At 42.3% G+C, this 19,050-nt stretch overlaps 1 protein-coding gene across 3 annotated transcripts; it reads left to right on the forward strand.

Moving 5' to 3' along the window:
• The first annotated feature begins 1,158 nt into the window (after nucleotides 1–1,158).
• fbxo45 (F-box protein 45) lies at nucleotides 1,159–19,045 on the forward strand. Of its 3 annotated transcripts, XR_010017711.1 has the most exons (3): nucleotides 1,159–1,965; nucleotides 5,839–6,343; nucleotides 16,487–16,612. XR_010017711.1 is itself a non-coding variant. In XM_063046242.1 (2 exons), exons 1-2 carry the CDS (start codon nucleotides 1,390–1,392, stop codon nucleotides 16,670–16,672), a joined length of 762 nt encoding a protein of 253 aa, XP_062902312.1. In that variant the 5' UTR covers nucleotides 1,159–1,389; the 3' UTR covers nucleotides 16,673–19,045. The 3 variants fall into 3 exon arrangements, 2 of the variants coding, with proteins under 2 accessions (XP_062902312.1, XP_062902311.1); XM_063046242.1 differs by lacking the exon at nucleotides 5,839–6,343 and having other exon boundaries at nucleotides 16,487–19,045; XM_063046241.1 differs by lacking the exon at nucleotides 16,487–16,612 and having other exon boundaries at nucleotides 5,839–16,479.
• Nucleotides 19,046–19,050: the final 5 nt, after the last annotated feature.

Consider the following 19,050-nt stretch of genomic DNA (forward strand, 5'->3'; position numbering starts at 1 on the left):
GGAGCGTAGTTGCTCGGCAAAGCTGTCTCCCAATCTACGTCGGGTCTCACCGATATACAAGAGGCCACACCGGGAGCACCGGACATAGTATGTGACCCCAACAGACTCACAGGTGTCGTCTCACTTGGAAGGACTGTTTAGGGCCCTGAATGGTAGTGAGGAAGGATGTGTAGGGCAGGTATAGCATTTGTTCCGCTTTCAAGGCTAAGTGCCAGGAGGGAAATGAGCGGGGAGGGATGAATGGGCAAGGATCGCGTAGGGAATGATCCCTGCGGAACGCGGTAAATTCGGGGGTGGGGGGGAGGGGAAAGCAAAAATGTGTAGGTGAGGACAATTGGAATCCTATCCCTGGTAGGGTGGCGGGAGGAAGGGGTAAAAGCAGACGGAGCCTGTTGCGTCTCTCCGGCATAAGGCTGCATATCAGGTCTAACCAACCGCTACTGGTTTGAGTCCTGTTCTACTTAGCATGGGCATCGTTAGAACAGAGGCTGACGATAGAAAGTTCAGTCTCAGAGTAACCCGGAGGATTAAAGGAACTGGAGACTGGACTGAACACAGGTGCTTTGCAAATCAGTATCTGTTTTTTCCAAAGTAGAGGGGACCACACGGGGAACACTGAATATAATAACACTGAATGGTTAGCCCACAACTGAATTGCTTGGAAAGTGCCATCAGAAGGAAAGTAATTGGTGGAAGTTCGAGTGAGAACGGTCATTTCAGGATGATGAAAGATGAAAAAATGTTTCTGTGGTGGAATCCTGTTGAAGATGTACATTGTATACCTAGTATAATTCATTGTGGGAGCTATAGGAAGGAAAGTGAGGACAGATATAATTGAGGTGGAGAATGGAAATACCCTACAGCACAGCCTGGAGGGGATCGATGTAGCCGGCACCCTCAGCTTTGAAGAAGTTTGGATAGCGCCTTTACTCGAGCGAACTGCAAATGAGAAACATTGATGAATAGTAGCAACACTGGAATCAGAAGAGCGAGAGTACAACTAAACAGATAGGATGGAGCTGCTGAAATCTGGATGAACAAACAATCTGTCGGATTGCCCCGCTGATTCTGCACTGGGGAGTACATCTGGAGTACCCAGGTTACATAACTGGCTGAAGTGCAGTCCCACTGACTGAAACGAAGTTAGATGGCGGAGCACGTTGCTGCAGAGGTCAGCACATCACCGCCCTAATAAACTGGCAAGTGAACGGACACTCGATCATCAAAGCAATGCAAACGCTCAACCTCGGAGCACCCGGGAATCACCGAGTAACGTCATCGGCCGCGCCCACCGGGATCCTCGCGCTGCACTGGCTCCGCTGTGTGCGTCAGACATGACGTAATCCGCCGGATTACGTGCGCTATGACGCCGCGCGGCGCCAGGTAAAGATGGCGGCAGGGAAGCTGCCGGCCCGGGTGCTGGAGCTGTTGCTGTCTTACGTAGACCTGCCCGACCTGCTGAGCTGCGGCCTGGTGTGCCGTCACTGGCACCAGTGCCTGCAGGCGGACGAGAACAGTGAGGTGTGGCGGAGCGTGTGCTGCCGCTTATTAAGTGAGGAGGCTCTGAGCTCCGACATCCTGTGTAACGTGAGCAGCTACAAGGCCAAGGCCCGGGCCCTGCGCCACGCCTGGAGTGCCGCCGACTGCTCCCGCAACGTCTACATCAAGCGCAACGGCTTCACGCTGCACCGCAACCCCATCGCGCAGAGCACGGACGGCGCCCGCGCCCATATCGGCTTCAGCGAAGGCCGCCATGTCTGGGAGATCTGGTGGGAGGGCCCGCTGGGCACCGTGGCTGTCATTGGCGTGGCTACTAAACGCGCCCCCCTCCAGTGCCAGGGCTACGTGGCCCTGCTGGGTGGCGATGACCAGAGCTGGGGCTGGAACCTGGTGGATAACAATCTCCTGCACGGCGGAGAGTCGGCCGGCAACTTCCCGCAATGCAATAACGCGCCCAAGTACCAGGTACCGGGGAGTTGGAGGGGAAAGAGGGGGTAGCGTGCAGAGAGGTGGGGGATGTGGGTATGGGCTTCGGAAAGGACTGGGGATGGCGAATGGTGGTCAGTTCACGAGGACATAATCGTTGAGACCTACTAAAAAAGATTTGAATGGCACCAGAGTTCTGGGCTGGTATGCAACTTGTAATGGGGCTAGTCATTCTAATAAGCCTGCTTTTGGACCTGATAACGGCACAGGGAGCCTGATAGGAAATTATTTCTCTCTTTTGTTCTGTTCAATTAAATGTTAGAGAATGTATACAGTGTACAGCCTGAAATGTTTACTCTTCGTAAACATCCACAAAACAGAGAAAAAATAAATCCAAAGAATGAATGATAGAAAAGTGTTAGAACCCCAAAGCTCCGCTCCCCCTCCCATGCACAAACAGCAGCAAAACAGCTCCAAGTTCCAGCCCCCCCCCCCCACCATGTAAGCAATAGCAAGGCCTCCAGGTACCACGATCTAGGGTCCATCCAAAACTACTGACCATCTCAACACTTTGACATCTCAGACAGGCTCTCTCTTGTTAATGAGGCTGAGAGAGAGAGAGCGATATCGCTCCTGCCACAAAGAGAGCAGTTTTGATTTTACGGTCTGCAGTGTCACTTTTTCGATATCCCCTGAGTATCAGCAGACTCTTTCACCATCGATGGAGATTGCTCGGGTGTAGGGGCTCCCTACAGCTGTGCCTGCTGTCTTGATGTGTCATTCTCCTGTGATGCTTCCATCGACGAGGAATTGGGTCATCCTCAGGTGCGTACCTGGAAGGTGTGCATCTTCCAAGTTGCTGCTGGAGAGTTTCAAGAACGATATTGGCGCCACCCATGAAGAGCACGCGTAGTTTGAGTGCATCTGTAAATCATGGACTCTGACAGGACGCCAGCCACCTTGAAAAGGAAAAAAGACACGAGAACAGAAAGTTTAAACTGTTTGTCGAGTGAATATGAAGAATGGAGAAGACGGATATCAGAGTTGTGTTGTACATGCAGACGCTGTCAATAAATGAACCTTTGAAATTGCCCAGGTGTTGAATACACTCCTTGCTGTGCGTGGTGGTGGTAGAATTGGTTGAAACAGGGCTGCGAAGTGAGCACTTCTACCTTGGCCCCAAGACGCAAGTTTGTGCATTCCACCTCAGGAACCGTGAAGCCAAACAACAGTTTAAAATGACCTGATGTGGAGCAACACTGGCGCATTGTGAGCATCCTATCTACTTAGGAGTCACCCTTGACAGATGCCTCACTTTCAAGAACCACATCAATAAGAAAGGCAAAAGTGAGCGCACGAAAAAACATCCTGAATAAGCTCACTAGCACAAAATGGGGAGCAAGCTCGAAAACATTGCGAACCAGTGCACTTGCTCTTTGCTATTCCACTGCCAAATACGCTTGCCCTGCATGGGAAAGATCTACTCATGCTAAGAAGATGGATGCTGTTCTGAGTGCAAACTGCCGATTTATCACAGGTTGTTTAAAACCAACAAACATCAACAGCCTATATAGCCTGGCACGTATCGCTCCCCCTGATATAAGAAGAATGGTAGCCAGCAAGAAAGAACGACTCCGTCAAACATCAGATCAGTTGAGAACAGATGACTCTACATGGTCATACACCTACACCCAGCCGCCTAAAGTCAAGGAAGAGCTTCATGAACAGTGTTGTTCCATTACAATCAACCCCACCTGAAGTCCGCATCTCCTTGTGGAAAGACCAGCTCGCCAGTCTCAAACAACCCCCAACGATGGAAATTCCACCGGATGAAAGCCTTTCCCCAGGAGCTAATTGCAACTGGGCAACCTGGAAGTGCCTTAACAGACTTAGGACTGGTGTAGGTCGCTGAAAGGTGTCACTAAGCAAGTGAGGATGTACAACCAGCCTAACAACTGGTGAATGTAGAACTGAGCCACCAACTATGCAACATCTCCTGCAATGCCTATCGCTTGAGGAACCCTGTACTGTTGCAGATCTTGCCGAATTCAACAGCAAGGCGCAAAAATGTGTCCCGTTCTGGCTACTTTCCCCATAGCCTTGCAGTTTCTCCCTGTACAAGCATGTCTGATCTCAAACTTTACAGTAGTTTGTCAATGTGGGTAGATTTCTGGAGGCTTATGCAATTTGTTACAAACTTGAACTATAGCTATTTTGATCTTAGTTTTGCTTTAAATCCCAAGTAGGATTGAGACTTCACTTGGTCTATGTGCTAATTTTTCCTGTTAAATCTCTGCATGTCACAGTCATTAATGTGAAAAAAGAATAAATTGCATATGTGACTACTGTAGAATAAACCAAAATTATGTCTATCTCACCACAAATATGAAATATTTGTTATCAGTGATGAGGTGGTGTGTGGCCAGTCCTTGCAATGGCGATGTCAAGCACCTACAATGTGGATTTTTATTTCTATATCTATCGAAAAGCACAGTGTTTAAGTTGCATATCTGGTCACCTGTAATTCAGCTTCCCTCCTAGACTCTGTTAATGGTATCCGTCTGTCACTTTTCTAAAGAACAGCTGCTTTAGTCATCCCAATATGCTTTTTATATAAAAAATCCATAGATATTTAAAAGCTGTTTCTTCATGTAATTTTCTCTATTCCTTTATGTAATGATGAAAACTGGTTTGATAGAGTTTGCATTACTAATACTAATAGTGGAGCTTTGTTCAGATCAAAACTTTCTTTTGGTTGGGTGCCATGTAATTTTGTTCATGAATTTAGCACTCCAGTAAAACCAGCCTCAAGGTCATTGTTGTCAGTGTTCACTTTCTTTAATAAAAAGATTGTAATAAAGGAAAAATTGCTTTGGGGGGAAATGAATTTGTGTTTGAGTAATAGGAGGAGCTAACCTGTCTGCAAATGTCCCTCATTTGCTAACATATTTGACAACTAATTGATGACGCTGATTTGGTCAGAAGAGAGTCACCAGGTCCCACCTCTAAAGTATTGACACAATGGTGAAAGCGACAGCTTTCAGATTTGGTGTGAAAATAACACCTTCAGATTATTGCAGGTTGCTAACTGTGAGTGTGTGAAGTGAAGGCTGTGACCAGTTTGTGAATGGGGGAGAGTTGAGTAATAGGAACAGTTTACAAAAGTGCAGGTTACTTTGCCCCTGGTTCTATTCTTATGCTCTGTGCGCTTACAGACCTCTTCCATCGAGTAATCATATTGTTGTATCCCCCCATTTCTTTCTTTCTGGTACCAGAACTGCTCCAAATAACACAGTTTTACCATTTTCAGAGCAGAGAACTCGGAATATTTGTTAGTGACTGTTATGTTCTGCTTTGTTTTGTCTCTGAGTGTATACCACTTTTTCTTCCCACATAAATGCTGTCACATGCCACAGTAATTTTAACTATCCCCTTGGGCTTAAAGAGAAAGAAGAGCCTTGTTTAAGCTATTCAGTATCTGCTGAGTTCAAAGTACTTGGTTCTGGTATTTGTTCATGAATGTGCAGACAAACTAAGGTGAAGAATAAGCTGACGGATAGCCATTTCTGGATTATCCAAAAGGATCCTGAGCTGCACATGTAGAAGGCGGGTTCAAATTAAGACGTTGGTTGAAAATCAAAGGGAAATTTCAGTTGCCAGATATCTAAAATAGAGATAAAATGCGAGGAACACTCAGCAGATTAGGCCAGATCTAAACAAAGTTAAGGCCAAAGAACCTTTGACTTTGATCTGAAATGTTAACTCAGACACTGGTTATATTCTCTGCAATTTGTGTTTTGCAATGAAATGATCCTTTTTGCTGCAGGTTGTTCCCTAACACCATAAACACTGGTTCTAGTCTCTTCTGTGCTTTAATTCCCTCCCTTTTATGATGCTTTCATATGTGACAAGAATACACATAGATTAAGATGTAGCTGTCCTGTGCTGGCACCAGTGGGATCAGCAGTTGGTCTGCCACCTGTCTTCAAGAGAGAAAGAGATAAGGAAAACAATGGAGCAGCATTTGGAGATGTTAATGAAGGGGAAGGAGAGCTGTCAAGATCGGCTCCCCCTTTGAACCCTGAACTGTTTGAAGTGATGGACAGGCGATACCCCAGCAGGGGGATAAAAAGGGACAGGTTCGCTAAGGCAAGACGCACACGACACCCGAGGTAACGAGACCCTGGAAGCGGTGCGTCTCTCACAAGTCGGTGGGAAGTTTTGGAAGGCTGGTCGCGGGACCAAGCCATGGACGCACAGGGTGGAAAGGCACGATCGGCGGGAACCTGGTGTGTGTCCGCCCTTGCCTGGGTGCCAGGTTCACCACAGAGAAACGATCGTATCTGGAAATGGAGGGGTCACGGTCGGTGACCTCAGATGACATCACAAAGGACTCGCCCGAAAGCTGACTGCGAAGGTCTGTGTGGAAGCCGTTTTGAATATTCATTCGTTTTGCTCTCTCTCTCCTTCCCCCACTGTCCATCGCCACGGCAGTGATTACTGCGAACTGAACTAAATTGAACTGAACTTTGCGTCACTTTGAAACTGGTCATTTACCCCTAGACAACGATAGAGCTTGATTGATCCTGTTATCTGAATTCTGTGTACATGTGTGTTTATCATTGCTGAACTGTTGCATTCATTATCCTTTTGATTAGAGTACTGTGTTGCTTGTTTCTTTAATAAAACTTTCTTAGTTTTAGTAATCCAGACTCCAACTGAATGATCCATTTCTGCTGGTTTGGCAACCCAGTTACGGGGTACGTAACACATAGGATTGAATGATTTATCAAGGGCTAACTTTTCGCAAGGTATTTATTTGCAGAACTGCCTTTAACTTGCAGTTTAGATGCTAATTACTGCTTAATTGGTTTACTGATGTCACATGTAGTGAAATACAGTGGAAAGACTTTGTGTGACATCCAGTCAGATCTTTTCAAACACAACCTCATTGTGGAAGTACAAAGGGTAAAATGTTACAGTTGCAGAGCAGTTGGACAAATCAGGTGCAAAGACCCACAGTGAGGTACCTTTAGCGATCAGGAGTTCATCTTTACCATATGAGATCTATTCTAGACTCTTATAACAGAGAGAAGAAGTTGTACTTGAGTCTGGTTGGGCATGATTCCAAGCTTTTGTATCTTTAGTTTGGTGGAAGGAGAGAACACAATACAGATTGTTAACATGCTAGGAGATGTTAGATATAAATAGAAAAAGGAGCAGCTTGAATGACCTCTAAGTTTTAATATGACCTTTAACATTGTAAATAGTCCTGCATCCTTTTCTCCATTGTTCTTTTGAAGCAATCCACACAAAATGCTGGAGGAATTCAGCAGGCCAGGCAATGGAAAAGAGTAAACAGTCAACGTTTTGGGCTGGGACCCTTCACTAGGTCTGGAAAGGAAGGGGGAAGGAGTTAGACTAAGAAGGTGTAGGAGGGGAGGAAGAAGTATAAGGTGGTAGGTGATAGATGAAACCAGAAGATGGGGGATGAAGTAGAGCTGTGAAGTTGATTGGTGAAAGAAATAGAGGGCTGGGAGGAGGAATCTGATAGGGGAGGTCGGAAGACCATGGCACCAGAGAGAGAGAGAAGAGAAGCTGTGAGAGAGAAGTCTCCCTGTGACTGTGTGGGTTTTCTCCCACTGACAGAAGATGTACCGGTTGGTAAATTGTCCTGTAATTAGGCTAGGGATAAATTGGGGGTTGCTGGGCAGTGTCCGAAGGGTCTGTCCCAATCTGTGTCTCAATGAATAATAAATAATAAATAGTTCTGGAATTTCCAGCCAAAGAAGATGGTCTCTAGGATCCAACTTGTCTCAGCGTGCGAGAGAGAGAGCATTGACAAGTGCAGTGTGAAGGTTCATTTCTTATCAAAGAACGTGTGGATATACAATGGTGAGATTCACCTTCTCCAGACAGCCACGAAACAAAGAAAGAACATGAAAGTCATTCAGAGAGAAACATCAAACCCACCCTCTTGCACAAAACAGAACGGCATCCTGATCGTGAACCCCAAACCCCCTCGCTCAGAACAGGAGCATGGATCCCACGACCCTCTCCCTTGCTGCACAAAATGCAACAAGGACATCAACCAACAAAAAAACTAACAGCATGCCACAGGAACACAATCCCCAAAACCCCTCCCTTCGCACAACAAAACAGAAAAGGACTGGGCAAAAAACACAGAATATACAAACCACAAGTCTGAAAGTCCACAGTCCATAAACGCAGAAGCACAGTAACATCTTCCGACATCATCGAGAAAGAGAGACAGCACACAAACGCAGAGGCCTACCTCTCTGTGTTCCTTTGGAATGTCTTTCTCACAGCAGTACTGATAACAGCCACATCTAATGGTTCACAGCAGTGAGGCATTTCCCACCCAGCTTTGTCATCAGTAATTGGTTGCATTCTGATCCTTGTAATATAAAATTGTCATGGGTTATGAACCTGAAACATAATTTATTCTATGTTTGTACCTTTTAACTGTTCCTCTATCTGACCCAATATATTGTCCATCTTTAGCTCTATTTGTCACACGTACATGGAAACATGCAGTGAAATGTGTCATTTGCATCAAGTCAGTGAGGATTGTACTGGGCAGTCTACAGGTATCGGCGCACTTCCAGCGTCCACGTAGCATGCCTGTAACTCACTAGCTCTAACCCTAAGCCTATGGACTGTGAGAGGAAACCCAAGCCCCCACGTGGTCATGGAGACAAACCCCCTAAGGCAGCAGTGGCAATCAAACCCCAATCTGGGGAAGCTGGCACTGTTAATTGATGCACTAACTGTAACATTACTGTGCTGCTGTATTGAGTGTAAAAGAAAAATAAACCTCTATGAAGTGCCATTTGAAAATTGATTTTTTAAATTCTCCTGCCATTGCCATTTCTACCCTTACAAATTCGCCTTTCATAAAACTAGATTAACTGGAGGCTAATCTTTTTCTAGATGACTTGTACCTATGTCCTTAATGGATTCTTTCCAACAACTGTTTGTCACCCTCTTCCCCCCCATCCACCCCAAACAATTGCATTACATTGGCTATTTCCTAGTTTTCTGTTGTCCCAGAAATGAAATAATATTGAAAGACTATATAACACATTAAATTTCTTTGTTGTGTATCTAGCTCTGTGATGCAGGCTTTCAGGTATAATGGATTTATTGGCTTAATCCCCATTTCCCCAAATTGTTGCATCCAGTTTTAAAGCTGGTGCTTTACTTATTAAATTCCCCATTTTCATTAGACCCTTAACTTTATTACCATCTCTGTGTGCTGGAGTGAAAATGAATGTAAGAAATAGGCCATATAGCCTTTTCAGCGTAATTTGGTCTTCAGTAGTATAGCTGATCTTGTGTCTTTGGTTGGTTTTGCCTACCACCCTCCACTTTCTATGACTGATTTGATGTCAAACAAGCTATCAATTTCACTAGAGTGAGGGGCAAGAGGAACTTGGAGGGAAAAAACTAATTGTCATGATCCACATATGCACCAATGGTATAGGGAGGATGAAGAGCAAGTACTTTATTGCCTTAGTGAGCAACAATACTGAAGAGTCTAGACGGTTAAATTAAACACCTCTAGGTAAACAGAGCATGGGTTGGAGATCAAAATTCCCTTTATAAGGTCCTATCAAGTAGTAATGGGATGCAGTTAAACTCTTTCTGTAATGGTTCACTAAGCATGATCCATGAAGTATGAATGTAGTATTTCATCTGTCATCCCTGACACCAGCTACTGAAGTATACCTGTTCATACTGCAGAATCTTTATACATGGAAGCATTGACTGCTCCATATAAGGAATAAGATTGACTTTCTACAAAGCCTGAGCCTAATTCCAAGCTGAAAAGTTCACAATTGGCAAGTTGGCCAAATTCTAGATCAGTGGAATTTCCTTTTGATTTCTAAAACTTTATAATCATTACTGAAGCTCATTGTTTATTCAGCCTTCTCCATGACCAGATGTTCACTGTGAATTTAGTTAATGTGCTGCAGTTCCAGTTGATGTGATGATCTGACCTTTCTCGAAAGGTGCTTCACTAATGTTATGTAACTAGGGGTGTGGCCCAGTTGTTTTACATAGGGCAAAGGCAGATACCAACTTTTATCTGCATCACAAGGCAACTGATGCCACAGAGTCACTGGGACTTACAGTGCACAAACCTGGACCTAATTAAGGGGGAAGAAAATTTTCTAACAAAAGAGATAACAATAGATCCAAAACAAAGTTGCATAATATTGTCATTATATTGGGGATTAAGAACAGTTTATATTTCAGCAGAAGATGCTAAAAAGATTGCTTGAGATCAAAAATAAAATTAAAGTTCCAGTGGATATAAAGTCAACTGTACAAGTTTATACAAATGTGGAAAGAAAGATTAGTGAAGCCAAATGTAGTCAGAAAAGGGAGAAAATAGGTTAATCTAATATCATTTGCAGAGAAAATACTGGAGGCTATTGTACAAGAAGAAATGATAAGAGTTGGGAATACATCACTGGGATTAGGTAATGTCAATGTGAATTTCTGGAAGGGAAATAATTCTGATAAACCAGAATTTTTGAGGGTGTTGCCAGTTAAATAATTAAAGGGTAGCCTGTGGGTGTGATGTACTTGGATTTTCATCAAATATCTAATATCTCCTCTCAATAAATTCTGTAAATTGCAGCACTTGATACTGGCGGTATGGAATGAGAGTTGGTTAGAAAGCTGGAAAAAGTCGGTCTCTTTCATGGTGATAGGTGGTAATTAATGGGGCATTGCAGGGACCAGTATGTATATCCTGTACTGAATAATTTGAAGTTTGCTAACAACAGTAAACTGGGTGGGTTATGAATTGTGAGAAGAATGCAAAAAGGCATCAAGTTGACTTTAGATACTTGACATATGTAGTGCAATGTGGTAAATGTGAGGTTGTCAGTTTCGATAGAAATAACAAGATAGTGTGTCATTGAATGTTGTTAAATTTGGAAATGCTGATGAGATTTGTACACCAGTTACAGAATGCAAATATACAGTGCAGCAAACAATATGGTAAATGGTATGTGGGCAGTTTAGTCTCCTCACTCAAGAAAGGATATACTTACCAAACAGGAAGTACAGAGAGAATTCATTGGGTAATAGTGTATATAACAGATTTATATTTCCTAGAGTTTAAAAGAGAAGGGATCTAATTGAAACTTGCCAAATTCTGGCAGGGGCTAGGGTACTGGGGAGTGCTTCCCTGAGCCTTGGTTTGTCCATATAGACTGTGGTAAGAATTGCTTCACTGTGGTTGGTGACCCTGTGGAATGTGTAATGGTAGAGAGTTGTACTCTCTAAGTTGTTGAAGGTTTTCAACATGCTGGTTACATTTCTAGTTGCAAATGACAGGAAGGGGAGATCACAGGGATATGAGGATTAGCCATGATTGTATTGAGTAACAGGGCTGACTCACAGGAGAAAAGACCTGCTTCTTTCTCCATTTCAACAGCATGAGACCTAGGAATAGAATTAGGCCGTTCAACCCATCGTGGCTGCTCAGTTTTTATCCTGCTGAACCCCAGTCAGATTCAGGTGGATTATCACCGGCATATGCCATGAAATGTGTTGTATTTGCAGCAGGAGTACAATGCAGCACATAATAATAAAAACTGAATTACAGTAAGTATCCATATATAGTGTTCGTTCATTGTCGATGTTGATGAGGACCTCGACACCATTATGATGGTGTCGAGACTAGCACATGATTTGGATTTAAGTGAGGGAGAGTTGCGCAGTGTCAGCCTCACTCTCTCTTCCCAATTCCCATCTGGATCCAGTGGCAAGACAGAGTCTAGACGACTGGAGATGGGACTAGGCGCAGTGGATGACCAGGACGTCTTCTGTGTCTTGTCCTGCTCTACGCGTTCCACGACGCTTGCAGAGACCGCCTTCTTGACCGTTGGGTCTTCCATTTGGTCTCGTCCGTTCAATCCACCGGAGTCTGTCTTCACATGCTGGGATAGACAACTCCCTATCTCACCGAGGGTTTGAGACCCGTCGGCTACCCTCACCTGGTTTAGCCGGCTTGTCGAAGCTGTTGCTCGGGGTGTGGCCGCTGTCACATGCAAACAGCCACGGGGAGCCACAGGTGAGAGCTGAGTGCCAGGTGGGGACCAAAGGTGGACTAACCGCCCTGAAAAGGACGTGACATGTTCCCCCACCAGAGGTGTTACCCCTCCCTGACACCCCATACGCACCAATATCCATATATACTACATAGTTAAATAGGTGCAAAAATAAAAGATAGTGAGGTAGTGTTCATGGGTGCAATGTCCTGGATCACTGGCTTTTCCGTGGTGGTAACAATGAGAACAGTGCATGACCTGGGAGATGGGGGTCCTCAGTAATTGATACCACCACCTTTCTCCTGTTTCCCCCTGAACCTTTGATGCCCTGACTAATCAAGAACCTATCAACTTCTGTTTTAAATATACCCAAAGAATTTGCCTCCACAACTGTCTGAGGCAATGAATTCCAGTAAGTAAAATAATGACCAGGGATGTACAGAACTCCTTAAAAACAAACTTTAACTAAGAAGAGTTTCTTCGCATTTCAGACCTAAATAGTGAGTGCTTCATCCTGAGATTATGCCCCTACTCCTGGACTCTGCAGCTCCAGGACACAAACATCACGGGATGTAGGTCAATCTTTTTCAGTTCCTCTCATTGTAGGAATTAGTGAACAATTAAAACAAAAGGGAAATGCAGGTGCTAGAAATCTGGAATAAAAACTGAAATTCCTGGAAACAGCACATTGGGCAGCATCTTTGGAGAGAGAAATAGTTATTGATTCAAACTGAAACAATAACTGAACTCTTTCTCTCTCTACAGATGCTGCCTGACCTGTGTTTCTAGCATTTTTTAAAATTAGTGAATCTACTTGGGACTGAGTACAAGGTAAGTATATCCTCCTGTAGGCATAGAGACCCAACTGCACTGCAGATAGCATCTCTCCAAAGCCCTGTACAATCTCAGCAAGCAGTGAAGTCCAGCATATTATTTGTATCTCTAATTCCTTGCTAACTCTGTTTGTATACTTTCTAATTAACCAGTGCAGTAAAATGGTCGAATGGATGTATCTACTTGTTTGTCAACTTTCAGAGAAGCTTGCCTTGTAATTTTTCCCTTATTTTGCTCCATCTGCTGCAAGTACAGACAATCCCAAACTATCCATCTCATTAATTTACCACCAAATTTTATATTTTGGCAAAAGTGGGCATAGATACGCACTTAAGTGCTTTAGTCACTTATTCCCTGATGTTACTTTTTACTGCCTTAGTCTCTTCATTTATACAATTGAAGTTCTGTCAAAATTTTAATATCTTAGAAGGTCCTGTGGTCTTAAATGTGAAAAAAATTGTGGTTAAACTAGAAACTTGCACTTCTAGCCATCATCTGGGGAGGAGTGGATGAGGATAGGGTGTTTGTGTCTACATAAGCAGAGGTGGATTTGATGAAACTTATTTAGGATGTTAACTACTTTGATTTGACTTCGTAAATGAAGAATTTTAATTGTATTACTAGTATACTGTTTAAAACTTTTAGTTTTTCTTTGCCTGAGGTATGGGAGGGCCAAGTTTATTAATACAGTTTAATTATAAATATCCAGTGGTGAGGCAGTTTTTTTCTTTTCAATATTTTTATTAATTACTTGCATAGACTAATACAAAATACATTATGATTTATGGAAACAGAAACAAGGTTGAGATGCCCCATATCTATGTATAGTAAATCAACCATAATATTGAAAAGGTATATTTTATTCTAATCTAAAGCAAAATCAAAACCCCATGACAAAAAAAGAAAAAAAAAACAGCTGTTTGGTTAAAAGAAAAGAAAAAAAATGTCTTGGACATGTAGTTGTAAATTCAGACATATATTAGCCATCATCATTGCTGAACAAGGCGAAAATTCTGAAAGTAGTTCCAAAAAGGTACCCATAATGTGAAAAAACCTTGTCCAGGTATAGAAATAGAACACCTAATCTTCTATAGATTTAAACATGACATAACATCAATCAGCCAATGGGCACCAGTAGGCGGAGTGGCATCTTTCCATTTAAGCAACAAAACTCTTCTGGCTAAAAGAGAAATAAAAACCAAAATATGCAAATCATTTGGCTCAAGAGTAAAATCATTTCCTCCAACAATGGCAAACAAGGCAGTTAGAGGGTTGGGTTTAAAGTTTACTTTAAAAAGCTCTGAGAAAGTTTTTTTAAGTTACTAATTTTTTATTACAACACCAACAAATTACATTCAATACAACCAATTGCCAATTACATTTTGACTGTTTAACCTAGCCACCCCCCAACCTTCATCACCATTCCCCCTTCCTCTCCCTTCCACCAACCAACTGAATAGTAGTGCATACACAGACAAAACATTCCTATTTTAACAAAAGATCTTTTAAGTTAGATATCAAATTTGTCCACATTAAGATTGTTTGGTCATGCATCATTTGCTCTTGCTGATGAAAGTTCCAGGTAAGAAATGTCCAAAAAGCTCCGAAGCCAGTGAACCAGTCCCATTTGATGTCTAATTCTCGGTGTTAAATATGCTCTATGACAAGATTTCAAGTGTATATATCGATGATTTGGGTTTTTCAAAGCACCGGCAGCATTATCCCAAATCGCATCCCAGTCTAAGTCTTGTCCCAATTCAGATATGTCCTTATCTCAGGCTTTCATCCCTGATGTGGGCATATATTTCTGGGAGTTTAATTTATCATAGATATATGACACTGGACGGTAATTGGCACACTCCAAGGGGTTTAGATCTCTATGGAAAGCGCCATTTCCGAAAGCATAATTTAATGTTTCTAACCATACTGGTCCAAGAATATCCCAAAGTGCTAGGTAAAGTTCCACAGGTATGCCATCTATACCTGGCGTACGGCCCTTATTTGTAGCTTTGACTGCTTTAAGTAGCTCATCCAGTGTAATAGAGTGTAGAGTTTTGGTGTCCTCTAACGACAACGTGGGGAGGTCTAGTCCTCTTTTTAAAAAAAAATTGTGGAGTCATTCTCAGAAGGAACTGAGCCACTTGTATACAGTTCTTTAAAGTAATTCTTGAATGTCTCGTTTATTTCCTCTGTTGAAGATACTATTGCACTTTTAGCACATCTAATCGCTGGTTTAGACCTTTTAGCTTCCTGTTGTTTGAGCGTTAGTGCTGAAAGATAAAAAGCTCCGAGGAAGTTTGAAATACTTCTTTCCAAAATTTATCAAGCCGCGGGCAGGACCAAAACAGGGGCCTCTTCGACATTGCACCTATTACAGTATGGAGAAAAATCTGAAGTTTTACTGCTGTTTGGTTTCATCACTTCCAACAGAGATCCTGCTTAGTTATATTGAAGGGAGAGAAGTCAAACCAAGAGATTTGTAAGATGAGAGCAGGAAAAACAAGATACTTTTGTTTAATTTGACACTTCTATATTTTACTACAAACTTCTCAGCTTGAATACCTGATCTTTTAAAGGAGGTACTTGACATTTCAAAATCCAAGTAAAACTATTGCAATATGATACCACCGTTTTTCTGAGCTGGAGGTGGAATAAACTCACCAGATTTTTATTAATTCACTGACCCTGCTGAGTTTGAGGTACAGCACCAGGGGTTGGTTTTAACGTTAGAGTCTTATGGAAGTACTAGATTAGCTACAGAATGGATTTACTTGGATTATGTCAGAAGTAAGAAGCTATAACTGGCAGTAAGGTCTGAAGAAGCTAGACTCCGAATAGATGACTGGAAGTTTTCTGCAAGGATTGATGAGATGTAGAGGGGCCAGGTCTATGTGGGAATAAACAAAAAGAGCTACCAAATAAATCTACCAGGAAATGTTGAAGGAATCCCTTTGCTAGAGAGTGGACCTCACCACCAAAGAAAGTAGCGCAGCAAGTTAGATTAGCACGTGAAGGAACCTAGTCTCGCTGCTTCACCAGCCCGTTTGTGTTCTGTCCTATCATTACTCTGATGAAGTATGTAAAAGGGTTAACACTTCGTTAAACAATAGCAGCCTGTTTTTCTGAAAGAAACCGCTGATGATCAACAGATGTGCTAAGCCATGCTGAACCATATTTCTTCTTGAAGGTAGCTAGCTAGGGTTTCAGGATGCTTATCTCCTTGTGCACTCATGTGTAGAGATAGGACCATTCTAGCCTGTTTCTGTATGTTCTGACCATTATGCCTATTTTGTAATTTGTCTTTCGGGGCTGTCATGTAGTGGATAACTTTGACTCCAGCCTATCTTGTGTGGGAGGTACCTGAAGAAGTATATCTGTGTTGTAGGGGGAATTGTTAGTTTGGTGGATCGGGCAGGAACAGTCACAGAAACAGACTGTTCCTGTTTGAACGACTAACTGAGTAAGCCCCCGGGTGCTTCGAATAAAGAGTTTGTACTTGGTACGGTCTCTGAGTAACTTTATCCAGATTCGACTTCCACAACTCATTATGGACTCTCAATTAGAAATGAATTTTCAATATATTTTGGTAAGTTCTGTGCTATTAAAACTCTTTACTGTCTTTTTTTCCTTCACAGATTGGTGAAAGAATACGTGTTATTCTTGACATGGAAGACAAGACTTTAGCATTTGAACGAGGCTATGAGTTCCTTGGTGTAGCTTTCCGAGGCTTACCGAAAGCATGTCTTTATCCAGCGGTTTCTGCGGTTTATGGAAATACTGAAGTGACTATGGTATATCTGGGCAAACCACTCGATGGTTGATTGGTACATACAGGAGTTTATATCTTGGAAACCAAAGGGAGCTGCATAACTAGCCATGGACAGCCTTTCCAGTTCCAGGCAGTCAAAGGAGCAATATGCAGTAGTCCAAGGGAAAGAAGAAAGAACTGCTAGCCAGGAGAAGCCATGAGGCCGAATAATCATTGTATATATATGTCTTAATAATCTGTATAGTGATGTCACTTGTCCGTGTTTTACTGTAATATGCTGTGTACACTTTACTGTCAGAATGGGTAAGGAGTTTGGGAGTGTTTGGCCATAATTCAATCATTTTAATAGTTGAATTTTAAACCCAAAATCTGCAGTGTTAAATTACCCATGATCAGATGATGCAAAGCTCAGGTTTCAAAGGTATTTATTATTACAGCATGACCCGGGATCAGACTGAAACGGAATGGGGTTGGGCATGAGTGTGTGAATAGATTGTAGGGTGATTAAGTTTGGGTGGCAGTACCTAGATCACTGTATTAAGCTACACAGGAGCAATAGGTGAGATTCAAAAATCAATGTTTACATAAAGAAAATAAGAGATTCTTCAACTGATCACACTCCTGGTCCACTGGCCCAACAGCACTTTTAGTTGACTAGGTTGTAAACTGTTACATAATAGGAACTCATTTTTCATCTCTGGCCTAAATACAGTACCTTGATTCATTTTCTGTTTGCTGCCATTTCAAATTAACTGTATAAAATAGGCTTCAAAGTACACATTCCTTCTGGTCTGGAACAATCCTATTTTAAACTTGAGATATATTCCTCAAGGGCGCTGTACACATTTGGTGATCTATGTAACAATTCACTTTTGAAAGAAAGATTATCTCTCAAGCCTAGTGGTACTTGCCATTTCAAATGTATACTGCACATTCAATGCCCAGAACTTAAAGCAAGTCACTTACATTGTAAGCACAAGTTACATGATTAATGAGTTCATGTTTGAGCTTCTCACAACTTGAGCTCTAATTAGTGAACAGGGCTGGAATTTAAACACACTCAAGTTTTGTTTTCAATCACTTTGCCATTTGCTTGTCCATTCTGGGGAGTGGCACTAGGTACCTTTTAACATTGGTGAACCTTCTCTGGAAAAGCTCTTCAGAAATTCCCCAGATACAGTAAATAAAAGCTATCTGGTGAGGTCCAAAATAAGTCAACATCTGACGTGTTTCCCATTTAATACCTGAAGTTCAAGGGCACTCCTGGAACAGGGTGTATATATGTGTGTATGGGGAGGCGGGGGGGGAGTGGTTCGGGAAGGGAGTGTCACATATTCACCATCTGTGCCAGTGGAGTTCACTTAGTCAACTGCTCAAGTCTTTGTTCATAGATCTGCTAAGAGATGAGAACAAACATGATTACCTTGGCCTACACCTTTGATTAGATGAGCAGGCCTGTATTTTAAATGAAATTTCTGAACTGTAGTGGGTGGGTATTTATTAAAAAGAAACACTTGTTTAATATGAAGCCATGGGCTTACTACACATGTCTGTCTGGTACAAGGCAAGCCATGATAATGTATTGCTGCTGTAACATTTTTCATTTTACTTCAGTTATTTTGTTGATTTTTATCTGTATGAGTGATATGCATAAAGTTTAATGTGGAGTTGAACTTCTCTTTGCAACCTTTTAGTTGTATCTAAATTATCAAATTAGTTTCTATGAAAAATTTTAAATGACCTGAATTGTGGTTATGAATGGAAACTGACTTTTACTGTAAGAATGGATAGAGAGAAAAATACAAAGCATGTGAGCTACAATTAATGTGGAGCATGTGCCTGGGGAGCATGTGACTGCGGAGCATAGCTGATACTGCTTTCGGGTGGCTGCTGCGCTGAACCTTCCCCTGTGGGTTTGAAGGATAATATGGAGAGTCTGCAGCTGGAACTCAACTAAGTGTTTACCTTTGTCCAAATATTTGTATGTCAGTCATACGTCTGTATCTGGAATCTTTGTTCCTGCCACCACTACTTGCATCTTGAAACTGTTAGCACTTTGATTTACCGAGTTAAGTGAATTACATTAAGGGACATTTGGGTAAATACAAACAGAAAGTCTATTTTGCAATTGTGTTGCTATCAAATGGTAAAATGTTTTTTTTGTTGCTTTGGCTAATTCAGAGCAGATGCCTTGCTTCTGTATTAACCAAATGATGCCCTTATAATTCAAGGAATCTTTTGTTGTCTTCAGTTAAGTGTCCCCACTGCATTGGGGAATGAATGGTGACTACAAAATACTGGCACTTAGTGTCATTACAGGTTTGCCGTGAGGGGGTGCTTTTAAGCAGCCAATGAAGAGTTGGTGTTTTTTTTGGGCTGCATTTTACCTGAATGCATTTGTACTTAGTTTTATCTGTAAATAAATCTGGA

This window comes from Mobula hypostoma, chromosome 4 (assembly GCF_963921235.1).
Source record: "Mobula hypostoma chromosome 4, sMobHyp1.1, whole genome shotgun sequence".
NCBI classification, from domain to species: Eukaryota; Metazoa; Chordata; class Chondrichthyes; order Myliobatiformes; family Myliobatidae; genus Mobula; species Mobula hypostoma.

Coding starts and splice junctions, on each gene's coding strand:
- fbxo45 (XM_063046241.1), top strand. CDS start 1,390: ATGGCGGCAGGGAAGCTGCCGGCCCGGGTGCTGGAGCTGTTGCTGTCT. Junction 1,966..5,838: donor ATAACGCGCCCAAGTACCAG/GTACCGGGGAGT, acceptor ATATGTGACAAG/AATACACATAGATTAAGATG.